This window comes from Papilio xuthus, unplaced genomic scaffold (assembly GCF_000836235.2).
Source record: "Papilio xuthus unplaced genomic scaffold, Pxut_1.1 DF824888.1, whole genome shotgun sequence".
Taxonomy (NCBI): Eukaryota; Metazoa; Arthropoda; class Insecta; order Lepidoptera; family Papilionidae; genus Papilio; species Papilio xuthus.
Genome location: NW_013533761.1, coordinates 693,133 through 706,693, shown reverse-complemented (window position 1 = coordinate 706,693; position 13,561 = coordinate 693,133). Strand labels below are relative to the sequence as shown.

General features: G+C 34.8%; 1 protein-coding gene across 1 annotated transcript in view; it reads left to right on the top strand.

Annotated features, from left to right (window-relative positions):
- LOC106127055 (5-hydroxytryptamine receptor) overlaps nucleotides 1-12,262 on the top strand; it is a 29,037-nt gene extending 16,775 nt beyond the window's left edge. The window contains exons 2-6 of the mRNA XM_013324999.1: nucleotides 7,083-7,150; nucleotides 8,371-8,559; nucleotides 9,803-9,936; nucleotides 10,683-10,792; nucleotides 11,301-12,262. Coding sequence (XP_013180453.1) covers nucleotides 7,108-7,150; nucleotides 8,371-8,559; nucleotides 9,803-9,936; nucleotides 10,683-10,792; nucleotides 11,301-12,225 — 1,401 coding nt within the window. The 5' untranslated portion in view covers nucleotides 7,083-7,107 and the 3' untranslated portion in view covers nucleotides 12,226-12,262. The remainder of the gene's footprint in view (nucleotides 1-7,082; nucleotides 7,151-8,370; nucleotides 8,560-9,802; nucleotides 9,937-10,682; nucleotides 10,793-11,300) is intronic.
- Nucleotides 12,263-13,561: the final 1,299 nt, after the last annotated feature.

Here is a 13,561-nt window from a genome sequence, read left to right as displayed (position 1 = left end):
ATTATTTAACCGCCGACAGGATCCCACTAACGTTGTATAGCCAACGCTTTCCAATTTTCCCCCACATCTGGTTATATTTACGCTGGAATATAAAAGGATTGCCTTCATTTAATATGCCGTCGTTACATTGTTAAGTTTTTTTTACAATATTATAATAAAGAGCTTTGTTTTTTAAACATTTTTCACTTTTTTCAAACATAGAGAACTAAAGTATTAAGTGTAGAGAGATATCTTACTAATATTATAATAGCGAATGTTTTTATGGATGTTTGTTAAAATGTATCTGCAGAACAACTGCATGGATCTCACTGAAATTTGGAGTAGATGTAGGAAATAGTCTGGAAGAACACATAGGCTACTAATTAAGTTTTTATTTAATTCCGCGCGGACAGCAAGTCTTAAATAAAAAGAATTTATAGATTCCATTGGCGAGATAATATACATATATAAAAATGAAGATCACAATTTATTTTAGTATGAATAATTTGTATCGACAGTGTTTGATGGATAGCCTCGGCCACGAAGAAAATATTACCAAACTTGATAGTAATAGTGTAGCAATTAAACTTGGAATCGAAAAAAAAATCTAGAATTGGATATTGTTCTTCGCTTGGCCTACTCGCTGACTGAATAGATGAATGCACAAAAGATAAAACAATACTTTGTCATTCGGATAACCTTTAATTGCGATTGAAGCGATATCGTGGGGCAGCTTTATTGCCACCAAGATTGCCCTCAATTTTTCCCAAGTGACAAAAATAGCGTTTGTGTTTGTGCGTTGCAACACTTGACTTGTTACCTACAGGTCTTGGATTCGAATCCCGCCATACATTATGCGACGTTCTTACGGTGAAGGAAAACATCGTGATGCAACCTGCATATATCAGCAATTAAAGTTCAAAAGGTATATCTGTGAATGTTCGGAAAAAAGGCGGCGACGTCATGCGTCACGTTCAGTCTCCCGAAAAGTCGAAAAGTTCATTACGGACGTACGTTTGGCCACAACGAATGGAGGTCCGTTGTCTCTGTCTACCCCTCTAGTTTACAAGCGTCAGTTATGTGTGCGTCAGAAAAATTAAATATCGACTGACATTTAAACAATGAAAAGATATATTCAATAGTTAATTAAATCTCATTCATAAGTAATTGCTATTAATTAAGCACAAATTGGATCGTGTAAATAAATGGACTCGGGACGAAAGGAGTTTATTAAAAAACCTATAATTGATGTGTATTGAAATGTTGAACAATCACATTTGTATATTTTTTAGGGTTGTCACAATTCTGTTGAAAATTAACGCATAAAATACGACAACCAAAAATGAGAATGACGATTGAAATGATAAATGATCGCTTTGGAAATTAAAAGCTGTTGTGCTAACCCTACAGTGGTAAAAGGAAGATAATAAGTTGATTGATTAAATCTTACTTCATACTAATATTATAAATGCGATTTTTTTTTTATAAGAGAAGGGGGCAAACGAGCGGCGGGAACACCAAGGTGATCATCGACACCCATGGACATCTGCAACACCAGAGGAACTGTAGATGCGTTGCCGGCCTTAGATATATAGCACGTGAGCGTCGGTGGCTCAGGGGTCTAGCACTTGACTTGCACTCTGCAGGTCCTGGGTACGAATCCCGCCATTTACCAATATGTTTTTCCATTTCCGATTTACATATGTACATTTATCCGACGTTCTTACGGTGAAGGAAAACATCGTGATGCAATCTGCACATATCTGAGAAGAAATTCAAAGATATGTGTGAACTCAACCAACCCGCATTTGGCCAGCGTGGTAGACTATGGCCTAATCACCCTTAACTTAGGGTAGGCTCCGAGCCCTTCGGTGGGGACGTATAGTGAGCTGATGATGAGATATATGTATGGATGTTTGTTTGACGGTATCTCCGGGACGGCTCAACGGATCTTGATGAAATTTGGCACAGTTCTAGAACATAGCCTAGTAGAATACATAGGTAACTTATTATGTTTTTTATTAATAAGGCGCAGACGGAGTCGCGGGAGACAGCTAGTTTGACAATAAAAATTTAGTGAATTTAGTTTATTATTGGTTTAAATGTATTTTAAATATTTTCTATTACTGTAACTATCCATACTACAATATTAAAGGACAAACTAACATGAAGTTTGCTTTGCGACAACTTTGCAGTGTAAAACTTACCAAAGTTACAGCTGCTCGATACTTAAGTTTAATTCCTTTTCTTTTCATAACTTCGGCAGCACCATACAGCTGTTTCTATGTTGTACAACTAGAACGCCACAATCTTATTAAAACATCCTATAAAAAATGTTTCGTTATATTTATAAAATTATTACAAACAGTACAATTTATTAGTTCATCAAAACAAATACTCATTAATTCTCTTCTATTCTTCTTCTTTGTAGTTCTCTTAACTACAAACACTATGGAAATTAAAGAATCCTTTGCTGTTTTGTCCGCCAAATATCTTACTAATATTATAAATGCCAATGTTTGATTGTATGGACGAATGAATGGATAGATCGATGTTTGTTATGAGGTATCATCACGGTCTCCATCTCCAGAACGGTTGCAAAGATCTCGCTGAAATTTAGCTTAAATGTGGAACATATTCGGGAAGAACGCATTAGTCTACTAATTAAGTTTTTTTTATTACGCGGACGGAGTTGCAGGCGACAGCTAGTATTATTATAATGTAAAAGCGAAGTCAATAGCAGTTTATCTCGAGAACACAACCTCAGCGAGTGCTATTCATTTAAGCTAAGCAATAAAAGATAGTCATAATCTCCGTCTTCCTTTGTACTCTGAACGTGACCCAGAATGATTCGAGGGGTGCATTCTTTTCATACTAAACGCAATTATTCCAGCTGTTTAATAGATTTCATTCTGCAAAGTTTATACTTCAAACTTAATTTGAATTTTCCGCGTTAGCAATCGATTGAAAACATCTTAAGTTTATAATTAAACTAGGCGGATTACAAACCATAAACTATTAATAATTAATAAATTATTTATAACAAAAAATGGCGTTTTTCCAGTAGTGGATGCATTCTGTTTTCGGAGTTCTTTTTATAGTTCCGTACCTCCAAAGGAAAATACGGAACCCTTATAAGATCACTGTGTTTCCTTTCCGTCTGTCTGTCAAGACCCTTTAGTTATTTTTTATCGCTAGAATGACGTTTAATAGTTTTGAAAGACGACAGCCGACTCTTGGCGCTTGCCCCACCTTCTCAGAGCTTTCAGATTTTCACTCCATCGTCAGTACTTCGAAGATATCCCTTTAAAGTACTCGTAGCATTGTCCGTACCTCTCAGGTACCGTAAGAAATAAAATCCAAACTAAATTTTAACTCGGGAGACGAAATTCGAACAAGATATAGTTTATTTTGCTTCCAACTTGAAAGAGCTCCAGTATTTCTCTGATTTCGCTCAATTATGGGCAATTATTTTAAGTGCTTAAGCGTGGCTTGATAATTACAATGCGGTTGTATCAACGTGTTTAACTTAAGTTTGTCTTTTTTATTTCTAGTATTCAAAATGGTATTCAGCGTACTCTTTTGAGATTCGATATACGCAATGTTTTTTATAACCCTATCACTAAATTATAAGAAGCAAAAGAATATAACTTCAGTGTTCAAACAGGTACACGTTGTTATACATACTTTTTGCTAACGTATTGATTTTTACAATACACCTGAACATATTCCCGTCTCGTATCGTCTCCCTCTGCGATACATTCCCAAGCAATAGAATTGATATCGTCGACATGTGAGTACAAAAGTTGATGTACAATTCTACGTCGAATCGAATTTACGGAATATTTTGCTTACTGTCTTATATTGAAAACATAATACATAATTTTTATTCAATAATATGATTCTTATGTATACAAAGAAGCACTTATTACCAATAATAAAATGCTAAAGGATCATAATTTACACCTAAATTATTATACACCATTTAATCATTATTATCTTAGTCATATCTTAAATGCGAATGTTTAGCTAGATGGATGGATGGACGTTTGTTAGAAGATGCCTCCAAAACAGCTAAAGAGTCTGGAAGAACACATAGACTACTAATTAAGTATTATTTTTATTCCCACGCAGACGGAGTCGCAGGCGACAGCTAGTTTTATATCACTTTTCGGTACATTTAATGAAAAAGTCAACTCATATGTCGTATAGAAAAAGTTTGGCAGTGAATTTGGTGGAATTGTCAACTCTTGAGATATCAAAGACTGAAAGAGAAATGTCTAATAAAATTAAAAACGTCTTATCTAGAGCACTGCTTGTGATAGACATTAGAATCGTTTCAATGTTTCAATTTAACAGAACTCAACGGGCGTTTCCCTTCGCTCTAATCAAACAGAGAGCGAGCCAATGTTTTCTTCATTTCCTCAATTTGAAAATAATTACTGCGCAGACTGTTCAACGGTCGGGTCGGAGTAATTCGCCGGTTTCTGTAAACAGAGTGATTAGTTTCAAAAGCACACTACGTTTGTTCTGACAATCAGCTGGTTTAGTTAAAAAAAGAGATAATGAATATTTAAATATTTTCTTACAAACTTTTTAATCACAATCACTAGCCAACAGTTAACAGTTTACAATAGCACAGATTAAAAAAATGCGGACGATTTATAACCTCCTTCCTTTTGAAGTCTGCTAAAAACCCTAAAAGACGTAGTAGTAACAAGTTGTTAACTTTTTGGTTCTCGTTATCCCGTTTATTAATAAAATAAAAATTTATCTTAATTAGATAAAGAACTTTTTAACACTTTTTAACTTTTTAAAATATCATACTTTTACAAATTTTATTACTGTTGAAACCTTAATTTGTAACCTTAACTTGAAGAAATGCTTTTTTTGTTGAAAACTCGTTAAAAAGGACGTTAAATTTATTAAATAATCCGCTTAGTATTATGAAACAACATAAAAATACAGACAAAATTACATAAAACCATAACAAATATTCATTTCCCGCCTAAATTTACGTATTGCGTGATCCGAGTACATTATGACGTGTAAATAACTCGCACGCTCCCTCCGCCGTAAGCATGACTCTACAAAAAACTATTCTTCATATAATTCAATAAAGTAGCTAATTTGTTTATGTCAATGTTTACTTGCATGTTTTTATTGACAATTAGAAACCAATAGTCGATAAAATAATAAAAAGTAGTGTTTACCTAACTACATATCTGTTGTCCGCGACTTTGCCTCTATATTTCGTAGGATTAAATCATTAAAAAAAGCAATTTATGAGCCTATATGTATGCCAATTTATATATATGCTACTATAAAATCGGGCCACTCGTTTCGGAGTTTATCCGTAACAAATGCGGACTTGACGGACGGACTTACAGACACACAAAATTTTTTTTTAAAGAATTTTGAACTTTTTTTAGGTTATTAGTAACCATATACCATAAAGTATGAAGCGAATATTATACTTATAATTAAATTATTAAAAGTAAAGAGAATGCAGCCAAAAATACATCTCTGGCTCGTGTTATTTTGCACTGCACTGAGCTTTATTACGATCGTTAGCGAAGATTTATATTTGTTTTAGTTTTTATAGTATGCAATTTAACAATAATGTTACAATCAATTTACTTAGATTTATTTATATTTTATTAAAAAGAAGACTGTCATCGACCTTCAATTGTCCAAACATCTCCATCAACCTAACATAAAGGTACGCGTCCATTGACTCTTCGTCGTCTTTCGATGCGGACGGCGCGTTTGATAAACGCAACGCTATGCCAAATCATACAAAGCAAACTAAAGTCCGTTGCGGGCCGTGCGTGCCGTGCGTCCGGCGCGGACTAATGGTTGCGTACTTTAATAGTTCCTAGAAATAAAAACTTTCAAAACATTGAGTTAATTCTGTTAAAAGTTACACGTTACAATGTTATTGATTAAAACAGAACAGCCTTTAGTTTTTACTGCAGCTTGCATTTATATGAGTTGTGTCGCCCGCATCTGTAATAGCCTTTTGCTTTGTTTAATACGCATTGTGTTATAAATCTTAGTTTAATTTGTTTTAGTTTATACAAAGCCTTATTCTTCATTAATCATACAAAAGTGGTTTATTCTAGCACTTTTTATCTTCATATCATTTCCTAATATGAAGTATTAGGGATTGTTCACATGTTTTCCTTTTTATATTCGACCTTGAAAATAATTGAAATAAAACGACACACATATTGCGATCCCTCTCATATTCTTTGAAATAAAAAGAGAAAACAATATGTTTGAATACACGCGTTAAAACGTTAATAAAAAGTTTATCATCTATCAAAATGATAAAAGTTAAACTAACGACTAAGACTAAAAGTTATAAAGTCAAAAACTAAACTAACAAAAAATAATAAAACTAAACATAAGACATGTTATTTCTCAATACAAAATCATATTCAAGAACCCTAACGAAGACACAACTGTCTCGATGCCTACAAAGCAGAACGTGACCTAGAAATGTATGAGAAATGCATTTTTTTCATGGCTTGCGAGCGAAGCGCCTTTTATCATGCTCATTAGTGCGGCTTTAAATTCTCTGTTCGAGCGTTAATGTCTTCTTGGAGAAATAACTTAGTCACAGTGGAGTAATACGACCTCTTTAGAGTAAAGTGATACACTTCTAGACTACATCTAGACTCTATTCATAAAAATATGAATTCGGTGGATTTTTTAAATTATAAAAATAATTAGCATTCGTTTTATGAAGTATTGGAGGGACAACGAAGGTCATTATCGGCCGCCTTCTCTTCTAGAAATGTATCTTAGGGTTACTTCTAAAATTAAAATGTTAAAATATAATAATAGTAATACAAATAAAAATAAAATTATATGTAACATAAGTAGCACTAAAACTATTTGAAAAAAAAAACGATGTTAAAAAAGTAATAAGCAAAGTTGGATAGAGTTCTTTAAAGTTGTAAAATAACTGTGAACTATGCAGATGTTTCACAACTTTGTTTTTCTTATCACCTAACTCATTCATTAGTGGAATGTCGAGATAAAAATGTTAAATCTAATCGCTATAATCAATACAATTGTAGTCTGTTTTTCCGCAGGGGGCGAGCGACAAGGTGTGCTATCATGAACGATTCCCGACTCACGCGCACCTTCAATAACACCAATGGTATTTATATTTATTTTATATTAGTTTAAAGGTATCCAGCTACAGGGGTCCAGTATCTCGTGTCCCTGAGGTCACTCCCAGATCGCCAGTAACAATTGCTGGAGTGTTTCGAGGACCTGGATTCCCCGGGGATGCAAAAATGTTTACTAGTTGTACTAACTTTTAAGTTACTTGTAACTGGAAAGAAAGAGTGGACCAACATAACCAAAGACCTGATCACTTGGCGCAAGATGTTCACTATGATTACAGCCAACTTTCAATAGTGGAAAGGCAATAAAAAAAATATATTATAATAAAAAATACATTTATCTTATCTAGTACCTAGTAAATAGTTAAAGGAACAAAATAGGAAAGAGTAATAGCAAAGGTATAATGGATTATGAAAAAAGCAACGATTTATTATTTATAACGGGAGATTAGTTGCTAAATATTTGTGTACTTTACACTGGTGCTTGACTTTTGACAGGTTAATTTGCTGCATTCGACGTTCCATTCGCGCTGTTTACTAACAGCTTGTCAGTTTTGGCTTTGACATCGTGCCGCTGACCTTGTTCAGTTTTTGCAAAGTGTAGACACAAAGAAAGGTTCTTTGAGTAAAAACTCTAAGTACTAGTAAATAATTCTTTTTTTACCTAAATAGATACATTTTTGATCTAGATTCTTTTTACTACATCAAATGAGAAATTATAAATACGGCATTAAATATTATTGTTTTTTTTAATTTAAAAATAATTCTACAGTACGGAAATATAAAAGATAAGGTTGGAAGAAGATTAGTCCGTACTAGTGAAATTCAATTTAGATGTTGGACTAAATCAAAAAATTCTTATCTATAAACTTGGCCTCTTTGTGGAAAACATAACAAATCTTGATGATATCAAAAAGTGTAAAGGTGAATTCTTTATCCCACTACTCCGCCTCGACTCCGTAATCTCAATTTAGTCGCTTCGTGGAACTCGAATAGAGGCAGCGAGCTTTCTATAGGCCATTCAGTGGTTTGCACAAACATTCGCATTCGATATTCTGCGTATCAGAAAATTCACTCAATTACTTTAGTGCTGCGTAAATTTGTATTATCATTTACTTATCCTGCAAAATTCGATTTGTCGACATCGAATTTCTTCTTCTTTTTCAGCTTTATCTTAGGTTTATTTACGTTTAAATAACATCGGGTTATAACCTGAAGTTTCTTGTACCATTTAAAAAAAACAATTACTCAGATGACGTCACATACTCTTCGACGTCGGACTGGTACAGCGGCAACTGTTCGTGGGCGGACGCGGTATCGTGGGGCTGCAACAGCACGAGAGGCGCCGGCACTAACACAACCGACACTGACGTCACCTCGCTCGTCCTCATGGCTGTTACGTCCGTGGTGCTCGCGCTCATCATCCTAGCAACCATTGTCGGTAAGTGACATGACTATTCTCACGGCCGTCTGGCTTACTTAGCAATCAATATTAAGTCACCTTGCTCGTTCTCATGGCCTTCCTAATACTCAATCCTGCTCCTAGCAACCACTGTTACTAAGTTAATTAACAAACCTCACGGACGTGATGCCATACATTTATGTAGTATTGGTAATCATTACTAGTAAGAACATAAGGTTTAGTCATCATCTCTAAGGACAGCCTTATGCTACTTTATGTGCGATCGGTGCAGCAGATTTTGTCCTGCAGATCTATTTAATTTTGCATTCCAGAACTCACTCTCCACTTAATCATATTACTCTTCTTGCAATCTATCCATATCTTCCTAGTCTTGGCTTCCTCATCTTTATATATATAATTCTTCTGTGAGTGTGTACGTCACTGAACTTCTCTCAAACGACTGGACCAAACGATTTTGATGAATTTTTTTGTGTGTGTTCAGGGGGATCTGGGAATGGTTTAGATTCACAATTTTGTCCGCTGGACAATGTTTTTTTGATTAATTTTTAATTTATTAGTAGTTGTTGATTTTGGAATGTTTTACATTGGATCCGACAGACGGCACTACCATCGCAGTGTCAAATTTTAAATAATATTCGAATTTTAATTTTATTTTTTTATTTTAATAGACAGGACAACGTCTGTCGGATCCGCTAGTTTATATTTAAAGTTCTCCTTGTCACACATAATTTGTTCATTCTTTTAATATGCCAATGACATGACTCTTATTACATTTCTTTTAAAAAATAAATTTATTCTCATTATTTGTACTATTTTCTGTTCGAGGACTAACTAAACAAAGTAAACCATTGAATTTCCAAGTTAATTCAAACTGGCAAATCGATAAACCACAGTATCTGAACCGCAAACTTGAGTGGCTTAGTTAAGTGAATACTCAACGAAGTCGAGTGAGAAATCTCCCACGGTGAGGTCAAGTCGTTATTGTTGGCTGAGATTTCAAGCATTTATTACGAACAAATGTAAATTTCTTATTATACGTCTTACTGAGTGCGCATTCTAAAAACCAATTACATTGAACTCCTGGAGAATGAACAATTAATGTAATTTATTTTATCCATATTTGAGATATCTTATGAATATCTTGATCAATCAATGACAGTTAAAACATTTTTAAAATCTTATCTTATGTCTTTGATATTTAGGATCGCGATGAAAGCATTCCAAATGACCAGAAGCAGTTCTAAAATTATATTTGTTCCAGGTAATGTGTTCGTGATAGCAGCAATAATAATAGAGAGGAATCTTCAGAACGTCGCTAATTACCTGGTCGCTTCGCTCGCCGTTGCCGACCTGATGGTGGCCTGTCTTGTCATGCCACTCGGCGCTGTATACGAGGTTACAATTTAACTACAAATATTTCTAAAAGACAATTTGTCCTCAACGCTGATTTGTTTTAATCTAACCTGATACCTTTGGAGCAGGTTGAAGGTCGGTAGCTCAGGAGTTAAACACTTGACTTAAAATCTGAAGGTTATGGGTTCGATTCCTACCATATACCAATGTGATTTTCTATTTCCGATTTACATATGACCTAGTTAGCTATGGCCTAGTCCCCCTAACTTAGAGTAGGCTTCGAGCCCCTCGATGGTGACGTATAGTGAGCTGATGATACTTCTGGAGCAAGTATAGTAAATTTTATTCTTCTACAACAGTTCTCCAAACGTTTTGATTTTCTTTAGTTCTTTTTTGTTCGTCCAATTTTTACGAAAAAAAACATTGTGCATAGTCTATCTATATAGGCGACCATCAATATTATTATCAATATTGATCGTCTCCTAAATTAGATTATCTTTTGTTTATTTCCCCACTTACATTGGTACGATATATTTGTCAAGTGACAATTAAAATAATATTAATAATTGTGTAACGAGTTTGTTTATGAATAACAATTCTCCATTCACATCGAATACGCTACCACTTAGCGATAGAGGCGTGGGCGTAAACATTTAAATTTAATTGAATCTGTACCATAATAGAAATGAAATAATTGACTTCATTGTTTTACTTAAATGAGAGTTTTACAACAAAGGAATCATTTTCATTATTAAGAGATAACTGAAGTATTTTATTAATTTTAACAGGTCAGCCAGGGTTGGATCCTAGGTCCAGAACTATGTGATATGTGGACGTCAAGCGATGTCCTTTGTAGTTCTGCTTCAATACTCCATCTTGTCGCCATAGCAACAGACAGGTATGTTTCTATGTTGAAGTTTAGTCCGACATGTTCATACATTTTGAATTCGCATTTTAAAATTTTAAGTTCCTCTTATTACAATCCTTTTTTTTAGTTTACCACTTTACTTTATAGCAACATATCATGAGTTTTACTTGTACTAAAACATATCAAAATGTTATGGAATTAATAGTAATATTTTGACAATATTAACCTCCTAAGTTGGCAATCTTACATCGATTTGTGTGTACTTAGCTTAAGTGTGTAAATACTGGTTACGTTGAAGTACCAGCTATGTTTCGATTGCAAATTGATTTACATTCAAGTTAATACTAAGAACCAGCTTTAGCAATTAACCAACTCTATGTAATTTGTACTCAATTCTATGGAATGGTAAGATTCAAACGTAACATTTGGCAAGTAGCATTTAGTAATATTGTAAATAGGTATAACTTCATTAGACACGGAAACTCTTTCTTTAATTGACACGTTACGTTCTTGATTTAATATATATTTTATTATCTAGGTACTGGGCAGTAACAAATGTGGATTACATCCACATTAGGAACGAAAAGAGAATCTTCACGATGATCTTTCTTGTATGGGGCGCCGCACTCGTCGTGTCCCTCGCTCCGCAGCTAGGCTGGAAGGATCCTGACTACCTCGCCAGGATAACACAGCAACAAAAATGTCTTGTCAGCCAAGACCTCGCATACCAGATCTTCGCAACATGTTCCACATTCTACGTACCCTTGGCTGTTATCCTCATATTATACTGGAAGATCTTTCAAACTGCGAGGAGACGAATCAGAAGAAGAAGGGAACCCCCACCACCAAGACCCACGTCTGCTGATGGCGCTACGCCCTCCGGCCGACCAGTACAATCGGCGAGAGACAGGAGATTTGTAAAGAAGCGCTTCTTGAATCTTAAGAAATGCAACCAACGTACTCGTGCTGAGACTATAGCTGCAGCGCTTTTACTAACAGAAGGTCAAAGCACATCAACAGTCGATACACTGGACGAAGAACCTCGGACAACAGCGTTCACTATCAATGAGAAAGTTCCCTCCTCCGTGTCACCAGAAAAGTCTTCCTCAACAACAGTAACTAACGGTTCGAAACCAGAACGTGCTATTGTTCCTGCTCTATCTCAACGGGAGAAGAAGGAATCTCTTGAAGCTAAAAGAGAACGGAAAGCTGCAAAGACGCTCGCTATCATCACGGGAGCATTCGTCTTCTGCTGGCTACCTTTCTTCATTATGGCATTGGTGATGCCTATATGCCAATCTTGTGTGATCAGTGATTACTTAGCTAGTTTTTTCTTGTGGCTCGGTTATTTCAATTCGACCCTCAACCCGGTCATTTATACAATATTCAGCCCCGACTTCCGACAGGCGTTCGCGCGGATCCTCTTCGGGACTCATAGACGCGGTCGTAATAAAAAATTCTAACAGAAGTACGTATATTATGTATATAATTGAGCTCGTGCTCTTTAATGGACATTGTTACTCTCTTCCTTGTAAAGTAATTTGAAGCTTTCTGTATGTTATACATACTTAACGTTAGTCGTTAGTGTAAATATTGTTTAGTCAGATTTGTAAATAATGTAAAAGATTTATAATAGAATGTTGACAATTGTTTTTTTACGCGTAATAGTATTTATTGTCGCGGCGGCGTCGCGCGTTGAGTCCAGCGCCTCGTCGCCGCTGGACGTTTTGTTGTTTCCAGTGACATTACAAAATAAATATTCAAATTATATCATTATTCAAATGCATTTTATTCTCACTCCTAGTGAATGATATATTTGTATAGACTTCAAAATGTATATAGTCATATTGTTACCCCTTTTATTCGCTTTGAAAAAACAGAGACAAAAACATGTATTAATACATGTGTATCTTCAGTCAAAACACACAGGAAGGCAGCTACAGTACACTTTATTGATTGTAATCTTCAGGTGAGTAAATTAAAAACTACTTCTAATAGTAAGTAATAAGCTAATAACTCCAACTTATCGTGTAACAGATAGCGATACAAACTTTTTACGATTCTTAGCATGACGTGTTTTGTAAGAAAAACAAGAAATATACTCAAGTGAAGATTGTAATCTATTTCGACATGTTTTCTTACTTTCTACGTTAATAAAAATAACATGTTTATGTGTAGATAAAGAAAAACTAAATTCTACACTGTATCTTAAAGCTATGTATTTTTACAAATCAAAAAAACACAAATGTTGTCAGATTTTAAGGTTCCGTACCTCAAAAGGGAAACAACGGAACCCTTATAGCATAACTCTGTTGTCTGTATGTCTGTTGAGATCCTTTTTTCAGGGAGAATGAAACGACAGTATGTTTATACAAATATTTCCTTAGTGTTAACTCATCAATACGTTTTCTTGTATACTCCAGGAAAATTAAAAGCATTTAAATATTTCATCGAGCCTTTTTGTATTATAAAAGAAAGCCATGTTAGTTACACTATTTATAACTCAAGAACGGCTTTACCGATATGGCTGAAAATTGGTTCGGAGGTAGCTTAGAGCCAGGAGACGGACATAGGATACTATTTATTCATTTTTTTCGAATTTATGCCTTGAAGAGTTGCTTTTTATTTATCTTACTAATATTATAAATGCGAATGTTTAGATGGATGCGATGTGGATGGATGGATGGGTGTTTGATGATATCTGTAGAACGGTTGAACGGATCTCGATTAAATTTGGCATACGTATAGAACATAGTCTGACACATAGGCTACACTAACCTTTTATTTATATATACACGC